General features: G+C 39.2%; 1 protein-coding gene and 1 long non-coding RNA gene across 3 annotated transcripts in view; one reads left to right on the top strand and one right to left on the bottom strand.

The window, feature by feature from the left end:
- Positions 1-16,695, bottom strand: LOC103055136 (zinc finger protein 318-like). 2 transcript variants are annotated; one of them, XM_025168257.2, is made up of 8 exons: positions 16,355-16,695; positions 16,027-16,110; positions 14,832-15,025; positions 8,380-8,938; positions 5,511-6,665; positions 2,258-2,357; positions 1,263-1,534; positions 1-228 (listed from the first exon to the last, which is right to left on the bottom strand). In XM_025168257.2, exons 1-7 carry the CDS (start codon positions 16,538-16,540, stop codon positions 1,305-1,307), a joined length of 2,508 nt encoding a protein of 835 aa, XP_025024025.1. In that variant the 5' UTR covers positions 16,541-16,695; the 3' UTR covers positions 1-228; positions 1,263-1,304. The 2 variants fall into 2 exon arrangements, with proteins under 2 accessions (XP_025024025.1, XP_088001089.1); XM_088144963.1 differs by lacking the exon at positions 16,027-16,110.
- The window catches only part of LOC148217137 (uncharacterized), a 10,891-nt gene continuing 2,620 nt past the window's right edge, over positions 16,650-24,920 (top strand). Inside the window, exons 1-3 of the long non-coding RNA XR_015796864.1 lie at positions 16,650-16,766; positions 21,148-21,219; positions 24,205-24,450. This is a non-coding gene — a long non-coding RNA (uncharacterized LOC148217137). The remainder of the gene's footprint in view (positions 16,767-21,147; positions 21,220-24,204; positions 24,451-24,920) is intronic.

A 24,920-nucleotide genomic window follows, 5' to 3' on the forward strand; every position in this document is an offset into this window, starting at 1 on the left:
ATTTCTTAACTTTTTTTTTACTTTTCTTGAAACATAAGACAAATCTGAATAAAATATAGTGCTTGAAATCATGACAGAACAAAAATATTCTCAAGGATTTTAGTCTTCATCTCAGAATCTTACCATAGCTTCTAAAAGCTAGAATCAGGTCAGGTAAAGTGCAGTCTTTAGGTCTTTCCTTCTGCTGTATTCTGTCCCTTCTCTGGGTAAACAATCACTTCCTTATGACTAAACAAAAAGATATTTATATAAGAGAAAAACCTTTATAGAATTTTATTACAAAATATCTTCTTAAACATTGATTTTTTTTCATCAATGATTTTCTAAATTAGATTTATAGTTAATTTCTTTCATCCCTATTTGTTCCAACACAATCATCTTCAAACATTACTGTTTGTTTTCTTCTAGAGGAAGGCCATTATTATAGAGTGTTTCATCTTATCTAAGGCACTGTTCTTTCTTTTGATATCAGTGAAGTTCTGATCAATACTGACCTTATGAGACCATTATCAAGAGAACTAAGAGAAAAGACAAATATGCTAGTACTGCTATCCAATAATTCTATCTGGGGCTTACCTCTGAGTGATTACCTATAGGATTATGCATAATAAAATTAGAGCAAGGAAGAACCAAACCTTTATATATGATTGCTCTCTGGATAACTGAATCTTGCATTAATAAACTCAGATATGAATAAGTCTTTGATATGCATATGCAATTCCCTCACTAAGTTCTTCATGCAAGCCAACTCACAACCCAGAAAGTCTTTAACTATCTCTAGCTTGACATTTCATCCAAAATGGGAAACTATGGGCAACATCCAGCATTTATTTTTAGTAGATTTTTTTCCTGTCTACCTCCCTCTTCTTTAGCTCACTGAATTCCTCCAACCATATGAAGCAAATTGTGGCAAGTGTGCAAAGTTGCCAATAGTTAGGAAGAATAATTTCCATTGCGAGCATCATTTCCAAGTATAATTCAATTTTACTTTTACCCTTTCAGAATAAGCACAGATATCAAACCAATCTGAAACTATGTTTTAAGATTTTGCTTATTCTGAAGTTGTGAGTTAGCTGAGGCATAATGAAAGTTATAGACAATTGCAAACATGCTAATTTCTTTGCAGAAATGTGTGAAGGGAGGATGAAATGATGACGTTTGTGAGGGAAAAGGCTTTTTCATGTTAGTTTACTAAACCAAAATTATGATACCAAAAGTTTTCCTCTGAGAATATTCATTATTATCAGCATCTAGAAACATACCTTGATTGAATTAAAAGTTCTCTCTTCACTTTTAGAATTTTTTCACAGGTTGTTTTCTGAAGAGTCTTTATTTTCTGAAGATAATTTCTGGGATTTTTCGAAAACATTCATCCCCAGGATGTGAGCTACTTTATCAAGTTCAGATTGTTTCTCCTTCACAGCTTTAACATTCATCTCCAGTTGAGCAACCTCTTTTGCAATGTTTTCTTTCAGTCGGCTCAGTTCCACAAGCAAAGGGTCTTCCTCTTTTCGTTTCTTTCGCAGCATCTCCACTGAATTAATTGAAGTGGTGCAGCAAGATGCAAAAGAAAATCATTTTAATACATATATAATTATTTAAGGTAATTAAAATTATAAGCTATAATTCTGTTAGATCCAAATGTCACGTGCTTAGTATGTATTAAAAGTAATGTTGTCTACAGTGATAACACACATATAAACTGCTCTTTAGGATACAGGTAGTCCTCAGTTTACAATCATTTGTTCAGCGACTGTTCAAAGTTACAATGGCTCCTCAAAGTTCTGGCCAACACATCATCCCCATGGTCATGTGACTGCAATCCAAGTGCTCAGTGCCCGGCTCGTGATTATGACATTGCAGCAAGCCGCAGTCATGTGATCACAATTTCCAACATTTCACGCTAGCTTCCCCCAAAGTCAACGGGGAAGCTGGCAGGAAGTCAGAAGTCATGATCACGTGAGGTCCTCGCTTAGTGACTTATGCAGTCCTCATTTAATGATGACAACAAGGACTGCCAGAATTACTGTTACTTAGCGACATAGTCACATGACATTGCACTTTACAACTGTGTTGCTTAGCAATGGAGTTCCTGGTTCCAACTGCCGTCGTAACCTGAGGACTACTTGTAATACTATGAGATGTTCTCAGAATGAGATAAATATAATTACACTCTTTCCAGGTGATTATACATTATTCAACACTGTTAAAGAGTACTTCAGGACAAAAAAAATTACAAAATAAGAGGATGCAATACCTTGCTGTTTTGAAAGCCTATTTAATTCAATCCTCTGATAATAGAGTTTCTTCTGTTGTAATTCTTGTTCAAGCTTCAACTTTTCTCTTTCCTCTATTACCTGAAAAAATCAAGAAGGAATAAGCACATTAAAACATACCTTTTCACTGACCAAAGCAAAAGCAATCCTACAAGGATCATTATGGCAAACTCCCAATGTGCCCCTGAATCCACGGTATTTTTATCATGATTTTATATCACATATTACAATTGATATTTAATGTAATTTATCTCTTATCAGACATGAGAGCTTCTTATATAGTGTGTTTATTTTTCCATTAAAATGAGTATGCCTTCTTTCATTATAAAATCTATCTGAAAGGATTATTATCTTTAGGAATTTCCTGAAGCTATATAATTCATAAGATGGGAGGAGGAGGCAAACAGGCCACAATCCAACAAAAAAGGAAATGCATGTAAACCAGAATCATTAGACTAAAGCACATGTAACAAACATGGAATGTATTCTTAATTTTCCGTAATGTAATAACTTCTTTAGGACACAATTCAATGGCTTCCAGGACAGTGAATTTTCCTTTGGAAGCTGGAGGTGGAAATCCAGCACTAGATGTCTAGGTCTATGTCCAGCACTAGATGTCTACAAATTTAGCACATATTGCGAATCCGACATCAACAAAGTAGCAGTTGATTTCACAAGATTGATAGATTTCAAGTCCAGAACCTTAAAATGCATCTGAAACAATTAAAAACCCTAAGGCTGTAATGAGATTTAAACAGACTATACAACGTTAAGTGCAAAATCAGTAAACCCATTAGAACTGTTTTGAATTGTGGGATAATAGCAATATTCTACATCTACCTATAAATTTTGCAAAAACCCCTGGCTTCTGTTGCCAAAGACCCCTGCAGAACATTATTTTATTTGGTATACAGTATTAGAATAATTTTTTCAATTACTTGGATGAGGAAAGCAACCCATGGAAGAAATAAATGTTAGAGAATCTTATGGCAGGTGGAGATAAGTCATCCACCCATTATGTTGCAGTATCAATGAACCTTAGAGTTCGGTGTCACTTCGCTGTCAGCTTACCACTGAGTGGTCACCAATGATGTAGAAAATTTGGTATGTTTCTATCTTCTAAGATTTTTTTATAGACATGAAGATGCATGTAGATGGGTAAATATAGATAGGAGATTGAATGATTACCTATTCAGTCTTTTTGAAATCTACTTTGAGTACATTCTGAAAAAGTTGAATGCTAATACCTCCTGAATAATAAATCAGTTAAACAGTGGATCAATAAATATGAGCAATAGTAAATCCTCTCTCTTTCTCTCTCTTCTGATGATATGGACAAGATCCTTGGCACTGTTAACCCAGCCACCTGTTTGTTAGATCCCTGTCCCTCCTGGCTGGTGGAGGCCATCCAGGAGGTGACATACTATTGAGTCCATGTGGTAGGGTTGGCCTCTCTGAAACAGGGAGTGGTTCCACCAATTTTGATGGAGGCCATGGTATGCCCTCTCTTCAAGAAGCCATCACTGGACCCAACTGCCCTGGACAACTTTTGTCCAACCTCTAGTATCCCCTTTCTGGCAAATACTGTTGGGAAGAAGTCAGGTTGCAATGGCAGAGAGCCCTGAAAGAAATGGATTATCTGGATCCTTTTCAGTTGGGTTTCAGGCTGGGATTCAGGGATTCAGTATGGAGATGGCATTGATCATGCTTGTTAATGATCTCTGGTGATGCCGCGATGGGGGCGGTTGCAACCATCCTGGCCCTACTTGATCTCTCAGCAATTGTTGATACCATTGATCATAGCATTCTTCTGGACCAACTGTAGGGAAGAGAACTGGAGAGCTCTCTCCTCAGCCAGTTCCAGGTTGGGGAGGGGGGGACTCAAATTCAAAGCCTCTGATTTGTGTGGTGCCACAAGTTTGATGCTCTTGCCCGTCCTAAATATCTACATGAGGGTACAGAAGGGAGGTCATCAATCAGTTGACCTGGGTTCAGGGTCAGATATCATGAGTACACAAATGTTACTCAACTGTGTATCTCAACCCATGAACAACTAAGCAATGCTGTCAAGTTTTTCTCCAAATGCCTGGAGGCAGATGGGAAGAAACAGGCTTAAGCTCAATCCTAGCGAGTCCAAGTGGTTTGGACCTCCTGGTTCTGGAGATTCTCAAACTTGGTCCTGAATGGGGTGGCACGGGGGGGGGGGGTCTTCCTAGATTCTCAACTCCTTCTCAAGGATCTAGTGGCAGCTAGGGCTTTGCAAAAGTCCAACATATATGCCAGTTGCAATCATCCCTGGACCAGGATGCTCTCTTTACAGTCATTCGTATCTTAGTCACCTTGCAAACAAACTATGGCAACATGTTGCCCTTGAAGACCATTTGAAAGCTACAGCTGGTTCAGAATACAGCAGCACAAGCTGCCATAGGGAGGCCTCACTATACCCATGTAACACTTCTGCCTCATAAGCTGTACTAGTTACCAATAAGCTTCTGAGTGCAATTCAAAATGCTGGTTATTATCTATGAAGTCCTACAAAGCATAGGGCCTGTCTGAAGGACAATTTCTTTCTTGTAATGTCTGCCCATCCTTCTTATAATGTTTGCCTATCCTGAGCAATCAGACGGAGTCAGCTTGCTTGGGGTCCCATTGATAAAGCAATATTAGTGAAACCCAGAAAACAGGCCTTCTCTGTTGCAGCACCCACCTTACCTCCCTTCAAGAGAGCCCTAAAATTTGGCTCTTTTGCCAGACCTTTGGTTAGGGTGTTTGGCTGGCCCCTTTAGTTTTGGGGGTAGAGAATTTTTTTTTTTAACCTGTTCCCCCAGGACTGTGTTCTTTTTGTACATAATATTGTCATATTCTTGCTTTTTAATATTGTGAAGCTGATCAGAGTCATTCTGGAGTTAGGCAGCTTAGGAATTGTATATAAGCAATTAAAATAAAACTATATACGTACAGACACATTTATGTATCTATCCATCTATCTCAGAAGTATGAGGAAGACTGTTTATATATACTAAGTATACATTTCTAATGCTGAAAAGAAGGAAAAGTTAAAGCTTATTAACCAGAAAAAATAAACAATATTTTTGTTTTTAAATTGTATATTATAAATGACAAATGGAGACTTGCATTGGGCAGGTGTTTAGACAACTGACCTCTAAAGTTTGTTCCAAATCGTAGTTTCTATGATTCTATGGTAATTATGAAATCAAGAAAAAAGATACTCACCTTTTGCTTCTGAGAAGTTCGATTTCTTTCATCAGATATTCTTCCTTTGGTATCTTTCAGAGAAGGCTGGGATAACTGAGGGAGCAGATGGGAGTAAAGAGCAGTGGTAGAAACAGCTTCATTTTTCTTGATCTTCGAAGTCTTTTTGCTGATGGCAACTGTAGGAATGATTCTGAGGTTGGGTTTTGTACATTTGCGTTTTAGTTTGACTAGCCCAGGTTTATTGGAACATACAGGTTTCACTTGCTGAGCACACCAGTCAGAAGTTGCATAACCCATATAGTGCTGGTATACATCATACCCAGGTGAGGCTACTGGGAGAGGAGCACAGTTTGGGGCCAACTGAGTTGGAGCGAATGTAGAGAAATATGGAACATCATGCCAGGAATCAGAGATGGGCCCAGAAGGAATATCAAGAAAAGAAGGTGGAGCTGATGGGATTAAAAATCCTGAAACACCAGGTTGCTCTGACACGCCAGTAGGATTATTTTGCCCTAAAGCACTGATGTTATTGGGCTCAGATTTTAAAACAGGAGACACAGTTTTAGATGATGGAAAAGAACCAGCTGGCGACAGAGAATGTTTCTGCCTAGATTCTGGAGAATGAACATCACTTAGCCTGCAGTGCCTCTCCCAAGTTTCTGCTTTATGAATTGCCACTGAATGATGATCAGGAGAATAAGCTGTTTTTTTCCCATGGAGTCTTTCCTCTGTGCGGGCAGCAAGCTTACCTATTTCAGCCACTCCAATGTCAAGACCAATAGTTTTAAGCAAGTCACGGATCTTCTCATATTCTGATCTGGACTCTTCCACAGTATCTGGTTTTACAGATAGACTTGCAGGAGGTGGAGAATTTACTTTCTCACCTACAAGTTCTTTCTTTCCACTCAGCATTAGCTTTTGAGAGTAGAGACAGTTGTTTGAATCACCATCATCGTCACCATAAAGAAATTTATCTTCATCCTCTATGTTATCAGGGAAGGGATACAGTCTTTTTTCTTGATAAGTAGAATCAGTCATCGTACCTAGAATGCATGAAAAACCACTTCCATCCTGGCTGGCTCTTTCATGAGGCAGCAGGAAGTCACCATGTTGGTTGATATATTCTGATGTTGACTCATGAGGTTCCTTCTCCTTTAAAAAATTCCCAGAGTCCTGTTCAAAAGGAAAAGCATTTTTGTGGGCTAGAATATGTTCCCTAGGCATGTCTGCTGCCTTGAGTTTCCTTACTAGCAGAGCCTGCAAACAAATTCTTGTTGAACTGAAGAAATTCTCAATCACTGATAAAAAGAAGCAATTGTGTTAAATTGGTACAAATAAAAATTATCTGAAAGAAAGGGAGGTCATTGATGGATAAAGAATTGCTAGAAAGGAATCTAGGCTTAAAAAAAGATCTTATGTGATATTAGAGTTTATAATAAGGCTAATCAATTTTTCAATCCATAAAACAGACCACCCTTTCCTATAAAGAGATTACAGCTACTATCTTAGGAAACTGTAAGAGAAGAAAAATGAAACTGAGGCAGAGACAAGAGTTCTAAAATATCATTTAATCTAGCATACTGTGAGTATTTCATTAGGGTTGAGCCAGGATGCAGAGTGCAACAAAAATGTTATCAGAGGAAGACAAATAATACACTTCCCTTGCTGAGCAGGCCAGACTGATACAAGATGATCTCACTATATTGTACTGGTAAGTAATAAAATTGCCAATACAGTAACACAGTATCACCCTGGCTATCTTCTATAAGCTGCACATACCATGTCCCCACCCAGCCTTGTTCAGAGTTAGCCATTCAATGAAATGGCTTGCTTTTTTCTTCCATGATATTCTCATAAAGTCCAGTTTTAATCTGTTATACAGCATCAACATGCTCGTGCTATGATCCTTGATTATTTTGAATCATTCAGCAAGGGTGAAGGAGGAAGAAAAACAGCATGTCAAATGAGCAGCAGAGAAAGCACAACATGACTCTGAACAATAACAGATTTTGAAAGGTACCTTTCTGAGGGGAGCATCTCACGAATCCAAAAAAGTACCCAAATGCTCCTAAGCCTAGTTATAACAGATGCACGATGAAAATTCACAGAAATATATTCCTTCTTCTTTCAGAAATCAAGAGTTACTTATTTCTGTTTCGAAACTGTGTTGGAAAAGGGAGGTGACCTGATAATTGTTTCAAACAGTTTTAAAAAAACATATTAATATTTGTAATGGTCTCTTCAGTTTAAAACACTGAAAGATTCTGTACTAGATTTTCTAAAACTCATTTATGAAACTTCCAACCTACATGCTTAATCCATGCTAAAAGTCTCATCTAAACCATGAAAATCTTCAGCAAGCTCCCTTCCATTTCCCAAAATCTCACCTTTTAGAACAGACACCTTCTCGCAGCATGACAAGCCATCTCAGTCTCCTTGCAGAGCAAAGTAGGGAGCAACTGCTCCTTACTTCATCTTGCATGAGGAAAGGGATTACCCTGAGTGATGGTGCTTCAAGGTGGGACAATGGAAATCCCCATGACTGACCTAAAATTACTGTATAAAATGCAGATTCTTCATTTTATCCTCATACAGATATTAAAATGCTTGCCTAAGGACAACACATCTGACACAAAAATATTTAACAGAAAGTAAGTTGCTGGTTTAAATTTAAAACAAATAAAATGCAACCTTTCTGATCAAAATGGGATCCAAGATGTTGCCCTACTAAATCAACTCCACAACAGGGAAGACAGTGTGACATTGTTCAAGGCATTTTATTCCAGAGATCTACAAACAGAAAGTTAAATACTTATATTTAAATTAGGGGGAAAAAAACTAGTGAAACTGACAGAGTAACAAAGAGAGTGAAGAATTCAATTCAAACCTGTATAGAAGAATCATCCAAACGTTTCTTCAGTATAGATTTTGTGGGCATTGCTGGTGTTTTCTCAGATCTATAATGGTATCGAGATTCAGAAGACTGTTCTGGACTAGTTGAATCAAGCATTGGGTAGTCAGTACTAACATTTCTGCTTAGCTCATCCACTTCTCTTTTTCTCCTAATTCTTTCAAGTTTACGAAAATCTTCATCCAAGTACATCAGGCGTGGGCTTCTATTAAGACTTTGTTTACAATACTTCTGTGTTTCTGCCAATAAATCTTGACGTTTTATGCTTTCATCAAACAGTCTGTCATCTCTGTCATATTGAAAGGATTTTGATTCTCGCTCCCCATCCCTATCATTTTCTCTTGATTGATACTGCAGATGTTCATTGTTTGTGCTACGGTCTAGTTGAGATATGAAAATATCCCTACTGTAATAGTCCTCATCATGTCTCATGCTGAATGGACTTGAAGGATTCTCCTCACGAGAGAAACCTCTCTCAAGGTTCCAAGGATGTGAAAGGACTCTGCTAAATATTGGACCATCAGCCAAGTCATCCCTGATGAGAGAGGCACATGAATTACAACATCACCAACATATAAATCTCTCTGGAACTCAGGTTAGCACAGTTGTCTGACTTTAAATAGCCAATACTTTTTATGTTGAACCCAATATGGCTAGTTTTGCAGGTTTTGCATCTTCAGCAACAGCTTCACCTTCCATCCCAAACTACATTGTTCTTCCAGAAATAACACTTTTGAAATTTTGAACACTTTTGAGCATAGGAGACATGAAACAAAAACAGGTAAGAGGACACTGTTCCAGAAATGGAAATGTGCTCCAGCTCCAGATGTCAACAAAATGTCTTTAATTTATCTCATACTATATTGATTTCAAATGATGTAAAGTTGGCCTTAACCATGCATATAAAGTCTTATGTGCACATAACCTCAACAAGTCTACAGCATTTTAGTCAACTTTTAAAGTAGAGTCAATATTCCAACATTTTAATTAACAGCAGCAATAGTAGTTTACTTTTTAAACAATGTTTCCTTCTATGCTGCTTTCCCATGTTAGATCAATAGAGAATCATGTCCAACTTGCTACTAAAAATAACCATGAATATGGTTACCATGAATATTTTTCCAATAATGAAGATAAATACTTGTTCATCCTACTGAATCTTTTTAAAAAAATTATACAATCTGGGGGAAGCCCTGAGATTCTGCTGCTGCAGCTGAAGGCCTGGCTTATGTTTACCAGATGCCCTGCCCATTCCTGCTGTATGCACCTGTTTTTTTAAAAACTAGTTTCTATGGTACTTTGATACAGTCAACTTTTGAAAAACTGTATGTAGCAAAACATTCGCGTAAGAACTGTATGTTATTATTTCAAAGATCTTTCAAAATACAGTGAAGCTCTAATTTTTAAAGTGTACAATTTGCAATTACAAATGATTTTACTTATTTATTATGGTCTAATAATAAGTGCAGAATATGCACCACAGAAATTCCTCACACCATCAGTTAGGAGAATCTCAATGGCAACACAAATGCATAGTCTTGAACAGTAAAGCAATTCCATTAGGATACAGGTAGTCCTCGAGTTATGACCACTCATTCAGCAACCATTCAAAATTATGACAGCACTGAACAAGGGGGACTTATGACCAATTCACGAAGTTGCAGCCGTCGCAGCATCCCCGTGGTCACATGACTGCGATCTAGGTGCTTGGGCGCCCAGCTCATAATTAAGACGTTGCAGTGAGTCGCGGCCACATGATCACCATTTGTGACCTTCTCTGCTGGCTTCCTACAACCAAAGTCAATGGGGAAGCTGGCAGGGAAGGTCGCAAGTTGCTCACGTAAGTAGTTTCTGCTTTTTCTCCCAAGCAGCCCCACTATGGAGTATGAGAACTTCAGGGATCTCATATTCCATACCCCATGCCTGTAGTCCCTGCTGCCCCACCCACACTCCTTAGCACCCACCTCGCAGCCCTCATCAGCCTGCCTGCGGTCCTTGCCAGCCGGCCCGCACACCCAAAAGCCTGCCCACAGCCCTCATCATTCTGCCCACACTCCTTAGTAGCCACTTGCGGCCCTTGCCAGCTCACCTATGCTCCCCAGAGCCTGCCTGCAGGACCCCCCCCATGCGCCTTACATGAGACTCTCGCCTCTTCCCGCTTAACAAACCATGCGGTCCTGTGGTTACAATGGCAACCGGGGTTGCCGTTGCTAAGCAATGTGGTCACATGGCATCATGCTTTATGACCGCATTGCTTAGTGATAGCAATCCCAGTCCCAATTGCTGTTGTAAGCTGAGGACTACCTGTAATACCTGTAATATTACTCTCTCTTGCCCTAGGAAGAAGATACAGGCAAACCTCTTCAGAAATGTTGTCAAGAAAACAACATGGACCTCTCCATGTGGTTACCAGGAGTCAGGACTGATTCGAAGGACCGTAACAACAATACCAAATATATAAAATGGCATTCTAAATATTTTCACAAACTATTAAGAGCACTAATATTTAACATAGGAAAGGATCTGAATTTTGCAAATAAGCACTAATGGAAAATAAAATTTAACTGAACAATGTCGTCCTTTACACATGCCAATCACCAATTTAGCTCTGGAGTTGTCCAGGTTAACCTCCCTCTGCAGGGAGGCGGGGCCTATTTGATCAGCTGCCCCACCAAGATGGGTTAGCTCTGGGTTTTTGAGCCTCCTGGGTCTAGTGATATGTTATCTTTGACTCTCGCCAGGATAGCACTCTCCCAGTCACAGTTGGTACGTAATTTGGGGGTCCTCCTGGATTCATGGCTCCTGCTCTAGGAGGTGGTGGCAACTGTGCCTAGAGGGGGCTTTGCACAGACCCGTCCTGTGTGCCAGTTAGAGCCATTCCTGGACCAGGAGGCCTTATCACAGTCATTAAAGCCCTAGTCATTTCCTGGTTGAATTACTGCAACACAGTCTACATGTATAGACCATCTGGAAACTACAATTGGTCCAGAATGTGGCAGAGTGCCCATATTGCATTGCTGCTGTGTGAATGTAATGGGCTGTAAGGGTAACCTTGAGGAATAAGAGGAAGATCCGCAACCAAGACATTGATCAGACAAAAGAAATTTGAGGCTGAGGCTGAAATATAATTTGAGAAAGATTTCAGGCTTGACGCTCCCTAGTTCTCTTGAAGATAAAGGGAGGGAGGGGGAAAGCACATTCAGACTTGAAAGATTATGTTACCATAATCTTATAATTAAAGTAGTATTAGCATACATAACTTTGGTTCCTAGTCTGATTTACCTTGAAGGGCTGATAGCGAGCTGGACTGGTTTCCAGTTTCTTTGCCGGTGCAATTCAAGGTGCTAGTTTTTACCTTTAAAGCTCTAAATGGCATGGGACCAGGCTATTTGCAGGACTGACTCTCCCTGAGTCCCCACCAGGTCAGACAGGATGGAAGCACTCCAGGTCCTTTCTCTTAAATGTTGTCATCTAACAGGACCTAGGAAGTGCACCTTCTCCATAGTTGCGTAATGGAAGATACTGGAATGGAGGATCAAGATTATCAGGAGGGAGGGGGAACATTCCAGAGCAAGTGCTTTCTCAGTCCACAGCAAGATCACGGGAAGAGAAAGAGGATGAGGCTAGCCCCTCCCTAGAGTCTCACGGGGTATATCCACTAGCTGCTTTAGCATAGGTGTAGTCTGGCGAGATTCTGTCTATTAGGTGCAAGCTAATAAAGGAACTGTACTGGACTGAATTGCCTTGCTGTTGTTCTTGGGCTGAACCTGACAAGTTGCCCCTACCCTGTGGAACACCCTTTACCCAGAGATCCAGCAAGCCCTCCCCCCTACCTTGCCTTCCAGAATGCCCTGAAGAGCTGGTTCTTCCCACAGATATTAGGGTAGGATAAGGCTGGAGCATGGTAAGATGATAAGTGGGTATATGGGAGTGTTGTCCAGGGGTGCCATGAGTTGTTTTAGAGTTTTTATAGATTTTTATTCTGATTGTTTGGGAGGGAAGATTTGTTGCTTTTACTGCTTTGTGCACTACCCAGGGTTGTTGTTACAGTATGGACAGCTATATGTTATTTTAAATTAAAATCAAATTAATTTAGCTCTAGAAGTTCAAAACACTTAAAGATCTGCTAGAGCTTAATTGATTTTAAGATCAGCCAATCAACCTAAAATCAATTCCAGTTTGAATCCTTTTTCATCACCAAAACTGTTACTATGATCATAACTACAAAGAATCAACACTTTAAGCATCCTAGATACAACTGCAGTATTCTGAAAGTGTATTGAAACAATATCACTCATACACAAGAGTAAAGTGTTAATAAACTCTAGGAAATCGCAAAGTTCAAAAATGGTTCGGAAAACTGGAACAACTCAATGAGGATTGAGTGTGACCAGAGAATACAAAACACTGAGTGATTGGAGAAGGACATGGAAAATTGGCAGATGCTGTGAGAATGGACTGGAATATCCTGATATATGTTATGCAAGCTGACAACAGAGACAGAAAGATTCCACTCCAGTGTTCCTAATATGGTACTGCTTTTCATCTTACACAAACACACTTCTCATTTTACACCTACAAGTAATGTAATTTTTTTTAAAAAATCAGAAAAACCAGAAGTGGATTCCCTCAAGAAGCAAGAATAAGATAATTTAACTTCCTACAAAGAAAGATGTACTACTGCCAAGAATTTTTACTCACTTGCTGTGTAGATTCTTACTCACTATGGTGGGACTGTGTTACCTTATTTTGGGCATACAGAATGATCCAGAACTCAGCCACATATTCATCCAGAGTACACCTGATTAGCTTATATGCCTCATGCAAAAAAACCTGAATAAATTATATGGGTGGGAACTACTTACATACAAAGATAGGCCTCAAATCAAGCTGTATGGGAAAGCCATGAGCCAAAGTTCCTCATGGCCCACTGTTATGTACATTTGTATATGAGCCAGCATTTTGCTATTCTACCTTCTCACTGTTCATGATAAAAACCTGACTAAATTTCCCTGCAAAACTTAACCAAGCTTCACAGAATCATAATACACACTTACTTTTGCTTCAGCTGTCAAAGACCTTCTGAAGAATTAGATGACATACTAGCTGCTTCTAAATTATTTCTCACTTTTACTAGAAATGTAAGTAAATAGATGTTTATTAATATTTCGATGCTTCCTAATGAAGAAGTAAACATAACAGGAGCCAATTTTTTTTAAAAAGTCATGAAAAATACCCTCTTAAGTGATTATCATGGAACCGGAGAACAGATTCACTGCTATGAGCATATCCTAGTATAGGAGAAATCACATTACATTTATAACTAAGCTGCACATTTTGCCATCAAAATTTACCAATTTTGTTGCTAACTACAAGAAGGAAATAAAGGTAGAAAGACTTACAAGATTCTATAATGAGATAATGGATTGCAAAGAAAAATATACTTTGGAACTGAACACAGTATATAAATTACAATCTATTTACCTATTTTAAATCTAGTTTGTACCATGTAAACTTAAATGCTGCTCTTAAGATTAAATTGTATTTGCAGTCTAGACTTTGCTTCTTAAACATGCACTAAGATGTACTACAGATTTATGCAGAAATGAACAGAAACTGGCATATCAAAAGTGGAGCTAAAACTACCTGAAACAAAGTAAGCCACAGTACATAAGTCAAGCTGTTAAATTAGGGAATTTTGCCACATTAAGTTCTGATTTAACATTCAGAATTACTGCTGCAACTGTTAAGATATTTGAGCATACATATAACTGACAGTCACTTCTTAGCACACCCAAAATCTTTATCCTAGGTAACCATCACTGCATATTATTCTAGCATGAATATTGCTCTAACTTTACTGTAGTCACCTATATAAGAACATTTAAGGATCCTTATCTTAACCCTCCTCCATTTGAATTTTCAGACATTGCTTGGTTACCTTTCATATGTCGTTACTGTTATTCTACTTGCAATTCTTACTAACAAAATAATGATCTAATCTAATAGCACTATAAGTTTTTAGGTCAAAAGCCATTCTATGTATTTTACCAATTTGAAAACAACTGTCTCTTCAATTATTTTTTTTTCCAGACTTTCTCTTTTAATGATAAAATTTCTTTGTTTTTACAGTGTTTTTATTGTATTCTGTAAATTACCCAGAGTTGCAACAGACTGAGGGGGCCTATAAATCTCGTAAACAAACAAACAAATCTGAATGTGTCCTAAGACCAGGGATGCCTAATGCAGTCCATCTAATATATTTTCAAAACTGTACCAATAGAGGCGAATATGTGTAGCTCAGGGTTGAACTGTGAAGTCCTTGGGGTTCTCTCAAAACTGTCTCATAGCAAACTTGTGATATTTGATAGTATGGGATAAGAACAAAAAACTGTAATTTTGTGAGGCTAGTTTTCAAAGAACCATACCTGTCCACATCGCTCAGACTATCAGCTGGTGAGCTTAGTCTATCAGATAGTATCTTTCTGTCAGGTGTGCCAATTCCATACTGGTCATTTTCAGCTAAGATCCGCAAGTATTTTTTCACTGAAGATTCAGAACGTCGGCCGGGAGAACGTGAGTGCCGCCTTAGAGAATATGAGGGCTGGTCCAGTGAATATCTCTGCAATTGGGGGGATGGGGCAAAGCAGTTATAATATGCTATCTGTTTGATTAAAAAAAACAGGCAAACATCTTTCGCTGTTGCAAAATACCATAAAATTGGATCCACTTTCTGGACTACAGCATACAACTCCAAGACAAAGTCCAAAAAGGTTACACAGCTCTAACCTAAGACTCTAAATTTTTCTACAAAACTTATACTCACAAATTGGTAATCTGTTGACATATGATACAGTAATTGTATCTTTTACCATGTGATAGAGCAAATATATCTTTGTCCTTTCCACATACCAAGAACCTTATTGATAAAGTAATGAGATTGAGTAGCTGTTCTATTCTCAAAATAACTTTGAGTTTCTGAGATGGAAAAAATGACACAGAAAATGTACAATTCTTCATAGAGACACATGAAGAAAAATTGTTCTACTAAAGAAACAGCCAACTAGTTTAAAGTAACGTAGGTCAATCACTGAAAGAGTATAGCCCTAGTTCTGATGCTTTAGAAAATATTCTACAAAATAAATCCAGCTAAGTGCAATCACAGTACCAAATACATAAACAAAACCATGATTATTTCTTCAGAGGACTGCATGATCATTGATTTGGTTTTAGCAACGTGGTGTGCTCAGCATGATTTTTTTAAAATTTTCAGATCTTTTGATTTCAGTATGAATATCCCTCAAGTAACTATATTATGTTTAATGTTTCAATCTTATTACACACCCTACCTGTCTAATTCATTCAATTATTCAACCATCTGTTGCAAAAGAAGCAACCTCATTTCACAAGTTCTACAAACAAAATAACTCTACTGACTATCCCCAATGACTGTATAACTGAAAACCCATAAAAACAAACTGGCCCCTTTATGTAAAAAGGGAGTTTTCCATAGATTAATGCTTACTCAGAAGCAGTTCCTACTGAATTCAACGGGACTTACTTTGAGGTAGCAAAGCATGCCTAGGGTAGAAGTCATATTAATAGTTTATTTTGCAACTTAACCTTTTCCTTTCCAATTGTCGTCAAGTCAGGACCTTCCACTTTGGATAAACAGATTCTCTCTGATGCCGTCAGGCGGAGAAAACTCTGCAAATGCAATACATAGCTTGGGGGATGTCAGAGACTGTTCGGCCCCTCCACAAAATGGGTGATAACGCATTCGGGACAGGGAAGAGGAAGGCGGACAGTTTTCCGAGAGGGGTAGAACATCAGAGGGGGAGGGAAGAAGGCTTCCCCCCTTCGCAAACAGTGGAAGCACAGACAAATGGGACCGGGGACGGAAGGTGGATGAAAGGAAGAATAGGAAAGCTCCAACCGAGCTAGAGCGTACCCTACTACAGCGGCGCGGGGAAGGCGAGCGACGAGAACGATGAGAAGAGCGACGGCTGGGCGGGGAGCGGTGGTGGCGGCTCCACGGAGAGGGCGAGCGGGAGCGTCGCTGGGCACCGCCGGGCCGGGAACTCTCTTTGGGGCGCTGAACTTTCATGGCCGAGGGGCCGCTACCGGGACTGTACATGGCGGTGGCCGCAACGGCCTCAAGCGCCCGCGAAGCCGCCCGCTCACCCGTCCTCCCTCCCGTTCAAGTTCCTTCTCCGGGCCATCCCCTCACCAAGACGCATGCGCACCGGGCATGAACACCAGATATGCTGAAGGGATACGGAGGCTTCGTCCAGACCCCTTACAAAATGGCGGTGAGGGAATTGGAGTCACGTGGCAAGAGGGGGCGTGGTTGAAAGACCCAGGTAGGAACGACGCGCCGGAGGATGTTACATACGGGTGCTACTTATTCAATGAAGAGAGTCAAAAGTTATCCTATAATTATCAATCCAGCAGTGTCACACTGCTTTTATACGGATATATTATGCGTCGATGCTAAGAATCCCAATCAAAACCTAAAAGAAGACGACGTCTCTTGGCATATTGTGTAAATGGCTCTGCCCTGCATCGTACCGCTACAAAAAGGGGGATTCCAAATGATCGCTTACTGTAGTTAGAGCAAGAAGAGGGGAAACAATCAAAACACGTGTACCTGTTCATTTTAGTGAAAGGATTATTAAGGGGGGTTATGACAGCAATATATAAGGTCTGGCTTGAGCGAAGTAGGAGAGAAGAAAGGTCTATACTCTCCCTGTCCTAATTTGTGTCATCTAATGAAGCTGTATGTAACTTCAAGGAAAATCACAATAAGTGTTTTCTTTATCCAATGCACACTTAAATGCCTCTGAGATTTCCCCTTCATGGGCCAGCCTATGCTAATATGCTTGCATTTAATCTTCAGCACAACTATTTTTTCTGCCAGTTCAGAGGATGTTGCTTTTATCTTGCCCCTAGTTCATGAGAGAAAGCTGTATCAGCGTTAGAGCAGTATTTGCCTCCTTTTTCTGACACCCTTCAAGGACAGCCTCAGAGACTATAAAATCTATGTTGTTACCATTACTTGCAGGTTAAATCAGGTAATCACAGTGACTTGAAACAGAAGCAATAGTGGCAGGTTAAGGATCGATAGGACAGCAAATGTTATACTGATACACTTTCCGGACAGCTCTAGAATGGATGAATAATACCCAGCTCCACAGTGGGAAAAGCCCCTGAGTTCATTGCCTAGCATTCTTCTCTCTACGCACCAGAATGAAACATCTATATCAGCCTAAACATCCAGCTTATGACTTCAGAACAAGTAATAACACATTTTCCAGCAGAGACTCTGAGGTGAGGCAGGAGGAGATAAGTGCCATGTCTATGTTTGAAAGTCTGGGACATGAAAAGAGGCATTCTCCTTAGGTTGAGGTGTGTCATCATTTTGGAGGAAGCAAACAGCTGTCAAGACCAGTAAGTAGGACAAATGCCTGTCGTTTCTTGCTCCCAGCCTCTCTTCTTTTTGCTCACCTTCCCAGTGAGTCGTTGCAAATGCTGGATTCCAGTTTTGTCTGCCTTTTGGGCATTTCATAATTTAGAGAAAATATACACAATGCAAAGTTATCTTTAAACTTGCCCTCCCCTATCCCTACTTCACCTTCTTGCTTTTATATCTATCTCCAAGAACTTCTAGGAGTTCCTTCCTTGAACAGCTTTACTTTACAAAATTTGATTCCCTAAGAAAGGAATTTCCTCCTTCCTAAGGAAAAATCCAGTTGCCTTGCTCTGATACAAAGTCTCTACAATGAAATTCATTGGAGCAGCATTAATGAAAGCTATCACCTTAAAGTGTTTGATACTAAAAATACCATGTCAGCACAATACAGTATACCAAACTGACATAAATAACATATTTTAAATGACAAGACTGATAATACAGAAGCAATAAACATATAGCTACTTTCTCTTCTGTGTTTTGTTTAAGCTGCTTCTTGCACATGCAATGGCTTCTCATCTCTCTTTGTTTGTGTATGTTTGTGTCAAAACCCCACCAACAAGGCTTACTTCAGTCTCTGTAGCAGGGCACAGCTTATTTGGTGTCTGTGAGCAAAGTGTGGCTATGAGTATTGAATGCTCATTGCAACCTCCTCCATGATACTTATAAAGGTAATCTTTCAAGTACAGAAGCAGTGCAACCCTCCAAATGATAGAAATATCTCCATTCATGTTCAAGACTGTCATACCATGTTATGATGACCAAGTCTATGGTCCAGCCAGAGATACAGAGGAAACGGAAATTGAACACCTTGTAAACAAAAAACCAGAAAAAAAGCATTGTATTAATTAAAGAGCACTGGGATGCTGGCAGTAAAATAGCATCTGGAATAACCAGAAAATTTGGCAATGCTATAGAAGATGAAGCAGAAGATAGCTTAAAAGAGTTCTGCCAAGAAAATGCAAAGTTTGTAGCAAATACTTCTTCAACAATCTAAAAGATGACACCACTGGAGGAACAACACTAAAATCAAATATATTACATACCCTGGAGGCAAAAATGGAAAACAGTACCTTCTGCTGACTATGGTTAGACCATTAACTCCTTGTTCCAAAATTTCAACTTAAAAACAAAATCAACAGACCAACAAGATATATCTCAGCATAATTCTATAAGATTATGTGGCATAGATAGAGACTAATGAATTAGATTTGATAACATCTGAACAATTTGGGACTGAAATTCATGACAAGATGAAGCAAACAAAAATACTTCAAAATGTAAAAGCTGTCTCCTGATACCCTGAAAATAGCTGAAAAAAGACAGAGAGCAAAAGGCAAGAGTGACAGAAGAGACAAGGAGTTATACCTAAATACGCAATACAAAGAAACTGAGGATAACAGCTGAATGGGTAGGACAAGAGATTCTTTAAAGAAAATTACATAAATCAAGGGAATCTTTTACGCAAAGATACATAAAAGGCAGAGGAGACAAAGATCTACTGCCAAAGGAGAGATATACTGTATATGGAAGTACTATCCGCAAAAGGTTCCAACACTGAAATACATACAAATGTTTGATCGCTGAAGTAGACCAGAGATTCTGGAAATTCAATTTAAATGGGGTATAGAAAATATTACTAACAACAGACCTGCAGGAATTGATAAATTATTATTTGATTTATATCCAAGCTTTATTTTGTATAAGTCAAAGTAGTGTACATACTGCTGCCTCCTCCTATTTCCCCCACCACAAATACTAGCAATACCATTTAAAATGGAGACCATGGAGTTAAATCGCTACTTGTAGTTGTAAGCAGATAAGAAAAACACTGCAGTGACCAAGGGACTAGAAAAGATCAATTAATATTCTAATACCTTAAAAAGGGACATTGCTAAAAAATGTTCAAGCTAACAAAACAACTGCACTTATTTCATGTGCTAATAAGAAAATGCTCAAGGTTTTACAATTCAGTGTCAGTAATACTTTGAATTAAAATTCCTAGATGTACAAGCTGGATTCAAAAAAGGCAGGGGCACCCAAAATCATGTTACTGACATCTGATGTATCATGGAAAAGGCAAGGAAGTTCCAAAAATACATCAGTTTTTGCTTTACTGATTATTCAGAGAGTTGACTTTTTAGAATACAACAGAGGATATTTTTCAAAAATATGGGTGTACCAAGCCACTTATCTGCCTACTGTAAAATGTGTATGATGTCAAGGAACCAGTAGTTAAAAGAGAATATGGACCAACAAAGTGATTCAAAATAGGGGAAGGAGTATGCCAAGATTGTGTATTGTCACCTTATTTGTTTATCTTATATGCAGAATATATAAAGAGAAAAATAATGACCTAGAAGAAATAGATACTGGAATTACAATTAAAGAGAGATACGTTCTCAGATGTGCTAATGATACCACTTTAATGACTAGAAACAAGAAAGACTTAGGGAATCTCTTGCTGAAGATAAAAGGGGAGTGTGCAAAAGCCAGTCTGCTCTTCAATATTTTAAAAAACACTTAAGGTTCTATCAAGAGGCAATGCCAATCTAATGCAAATAGGCAGAGAAGATGTTGAAGTGGTAAAAGACTTCATCTTCCTAGGCTCAAAAATTCACAGGGGTGGTGGCTACAGCCATGAATAAATAGAATAAAGAGACATCTGCTTCTTAGGAGGAAGTCTATGACAAATCTAGACAAAATATTAAAGGGAAGAGACATCACACTGACAAAAAAGGCATGTACTGTCAAGGCCGTGGTATTCCCTGTTGGAACATGGCTATGAAAGCTGGACCATCCAAATGGCTAAACAGAGAAAAATGGGTGGTTTTGAATTGTAATGCTGGAAGAAATTGTTGGATTGCAAGAAGAACAAATAATACCTGGATAAAGTAAAACCAGAAAGCTCATAGCTAATAATGAAGTTAAAGCTTAGATATTCTGGATACATAATGCAAAGGCAAGACTGATTAAAGAAACAAAAAACAAAACTGAAGGCAATTAAAAATAGGCCAACAGATGACAAGGCTAGGCACTATCACTACTGACATGAGCTTAGAAGCATTCAGTTATTGACAGTCCTGGCAAAATTTTATCCACTGGGTCATGAAGAGTCACAAGTAACTGAATAACTGAACAACAATAGAGGCAATCATTTGTACAGTTTAGATATATTATAGAATCCAAGCTTTGTTAGTACAGTTTTAGCTTGTTGGATTATAGTTGCAGTTCTCACAATCTTGTTTTCAGTTTTGTTTCTTCTTTTCCAGCTTTCTTCTTTTTTCTGTCCAAGATGGTAACTTCTTCCTACATAGGCTGTGATACAGACAACTGCTGGATCAGTATGTCTTCTTGTTACTTCAGAAATCTACCAGGTTTTCCCAGTTACTTTGTTAATTGGCTGAAAAGGCTATTTCAAGGGGGTGGGCGAGAAAGTAGATTCATAAGATACACTGAGCATTTGCCATATGGCTTTTGGATCTCAGCTTTTGACTCTGTTATAAAATAATAATAATGTAGGGGTTGGAAGGGATCTTGAAGATAATCTAATCTAGCCCCTTGCCCTATGCAGGAATCCTTTAGTACAGCATCCAACAGATAGCCATCCAGCCTTTGTTCAAACATCCCCAGTGAAAGACACTTCTTGAGGCAGCATGTTCCATTATTAAATAGTTCTTAACGTTCAGAATTTTTCCTGATAGCTAACTAAAGCCTACTTCCTTGTAATTTAAGCCCATTGTTTTTCTCCTGTCTTCTAGAACAACTCTGAATAATTCTGTGCAACTATATCATGTCTGTGCTTCTGATGGTGCAACTGCTAAAACTTTTGATGTTCAAAAAGCTTTATTGATAAGTTATTGATAGTTAGCATGGAGAAAACCCCTGTTCAAGGATTTGGTTAGTAGGGGTAAGTAAATCTACCCCTTTTGGTTTCTCCCAATTTCTCTTTTCTTTTCTCTTTTTTCTGAAAATATGTCCAGTTCATGTGTTTCAGTTTCTCATTTTGGTGAATGTATTAAGCTTGATTCATTGAGAATGTTCATTAAGATTTATATGTATCTGGGTACACATTTTTCCAAATATATACATTTGTACTTACAAATTTCATCTAAATACAGATTTTACAAACATTTTTTTCTAATATGTATGTATGTATGTATATTAATTTCACGAACACACACATTTTTACTGGCTTTTCTAATATACATGTTCTAGAGACAGATTGCGTTGCAAAATCCAGAGAATTGACATTTCTGAAAAATAACTTTCAGTCTCTCAAACACTGGAAAATATAGAAGATTGAGAGATGGTCAGTAGGTCAGTGGCATCAATGGTTAGGAAAAGATTCCTCCCCCCCCAGATACATAATGTTTGAAAGTGTTGCCTGTTAGGGCTCTGGGTGGACAGAAACCTGAACTCTGACTACATGGGAAGAGGAATGATAGTCAAGCCAGCTTCAGAAAACAGCTTTGCAGCTTCTAACCATCACTTAAATAAAAGCAAGAAAGAGCTTATTAGGAAAATGATCTGTGTTCCAGTTAAGCTTTGCCTGTAAGCCTGTTAGCAAGGGCTGGTTTAAAGCAGAGCCTTGAAGGCAATTCAGCCCAAGAGCTTGTCTTCATTCCAGCAGTGATTTTATTGACAGTCTGAGGGGTGACTGCCACAATGCCAAATGGGGTCTGGGATCTTGGAAATGAAGTTGCTTATGCAAAGCCACCCCCCCCACACACCAATTAATGGGAAATTAGCCTCAGCAATAAGCTTTGTGAGAACTGCTTTGAAATCCTTTCCAAACAGCCGTGGAAATTCCATTGATATCATTGACAGGGCTCCATATTAAGATTCTTTGGATTTCAGATGCCCAATTTCATCTTCTAGTTTCCCTCTTTGCAGGAGCCCCTCATTCCCTCAAGCTCTCCATTCAACCTCTGGTTTGGACATGGAAATCTCCATCACCTGGAAGAGGTACATTCTGTCTTTCGTGAGATCTATATTCCCATGTCAGCCCACACCAAAGGGGGGGAAAAGGCTGTTAAGGAAGTTTCGGCTGCAGTTTCTCTAGCAGCCAAAGCCAACCAGATTCAGAAGGCACAGACCCATAGTAGACTTGCATAAAAGTTAGTTCTTATATCATCAGAAGAAAACAACCTGTTATCAAATCTAATCATTATCCAAAAAAGATCAAAAGAGAAAGCCATCCACCCTGTTGCATAGTGTACACAGGAAAAAGAGGTGCAAAAATTGAGCCTTGAGTTAACTATGCATAGCTCTTTGATGCAAAGGCAGTTGCTTTTAGAGTGGCATTTTAGCTTTTCTACAATAAAATCCCTAGTCAGAAGCTGTGTAGCTGTTGTTTCCAATCCAGCTGCATCTAGGGGCAGGAAGAAGCCTGACAACTTGTAGGCTAGTAGACTGCTATCCCTGAAGGCATTATGCGTAGGCTTCGCCCTGACACCCTAAATTTCCATTATTTAATAATGGAACATGCTGCCTCAAGAAGTGTCCTTCACTGGGGATGTTTAAACAAAGGCTGGATGGCTATCTGTTGGATGCTGTACTAGAGGATTCCTTAAATTGTCTACTTGGGAGGTTTTGCTGGGAGAAGGAAAACATCACTTCCAATCTGGAACAATTAAAGATTGTTCTAGGGTGTTCAGCAGTGGGCTGGGGATGAGGAGGAGTGGATGCCATGAGGATGCATGCCTCAGAAAGTCAGTAAGGCATTTTCATGGCATGGCAAGCAGGACTTGATCATAGGCCCTAAGACTGGCCTGCAGGAATTGAAGATTAGCTCTCATCTCTGAATGAAGAGAGCTTTGGACACCTAAGCACCAGGAAGCTGTTGTGAGACTAGGCTGAAGATGCCATAACTAAAGATGAAGCAGGCACCTAAGCAGAGAGGATAAAAAGCCAGGAATCTTGTCTAAAAGATCCTTTCAGGGAGGTAGATAAGAAGGAAACAAGTTGTTAAGGAAAAAAAGGGAAAAAATTCACCTGAACCAGCCAAAGGAAGTTGGACCTGAGCACATGGAAACCCTCCCCCATCCCATCAACAGCTACCTGACTTGTCAATTAACAAGACAAGAATAGCTGCCAGTCTTGTGAACCAACAAAGCAAGGACTTTGGGGGATAAAAGGGGTAGAGGGAGAGAGAGAGCGCAAATATACATTGTAACCAGTAAACTTTTGCTGTTACTTTAAATTCACTGGGTCTCCGAGTGTTCCAAAGAACCTGTTGTGTCTCAGTGTTTCGTTGAAAGTGATTTGTGTGTGTCCCTAATTATTTCCTGGCTGTTGATCAGAGCTGTATGTCTTGTCTGCTCTAGCCACAGCTATCTGGAAGAAAAACCAGGTAGAAAGCAATCTGCGTGCCTCAACAGGCTGTGAGTGTGTGAGTGACCATAAGCCAAACCTGGGAGCGTGTGTAACACTGTCCTATCATTTGAAACTGGGATCTTTCATCACTGCTTTTAGATCACCCATACTGAGCCACAAAAAGCTGTGTTGGATTTGCTTGGAGTGGGAAACAGCTTTGTACTCTTTATCCTGTATTCAAACATGGTTTTAACAAGGTAAGCCACCTTTTTTTGTCCCACTACATCATGGAACAGTTAAGAGTACCACAAGATGGCTTTTTAAAAATCTGCTGTGGGAAGGAAATCAAACCACCATACAGTCTTCCCACTGTAATCAGGCCAAAAGGTTAAAAATTACACTTAGAATGGGCTCAGCAGGGGGTCTTATGAGTGCCTCAACAGGCTGTGAGCCTCTGAGTGACCATAAGCCACTTACAGTACTTATGCATTTTAAGATTAAAATGCAGCAGGAAATGCCAGTCTGGTCAGGTGAATATTCCTTCCAGGCTGAGCTGAGCCAGAGGTCTCCTTGATTAAATAAGAAAAGATCCTTTTCCCATTTCAATCAGCAATGCTAAACAAGTGGAAACCTCCACTCGCAGCCTGCTCCTGACTGCAGAGCGCTCCTTCTTGGAGCTGTGGCTAAATGCATTTTCTTGGAGTTCTTAAGGGATGTGCTTTCATGT

This window comes from Python bivittatus, unplaced genomic scaffold (genome assembly GCF_059951505.1).
Source record: "Python bivittatus isolate LINGU-HERP-01145 unplaced genomic scaffold, Pbiv_v1 ctg000020_np1212, whole genome shotgun sequence".
In the NCBI taxonomy this organism is placed as follows: Eukaryota; Metazoa; Chordata; class Lepidosauria; order Squamata; family Pythonidae; genus Python; species Python bivittatus.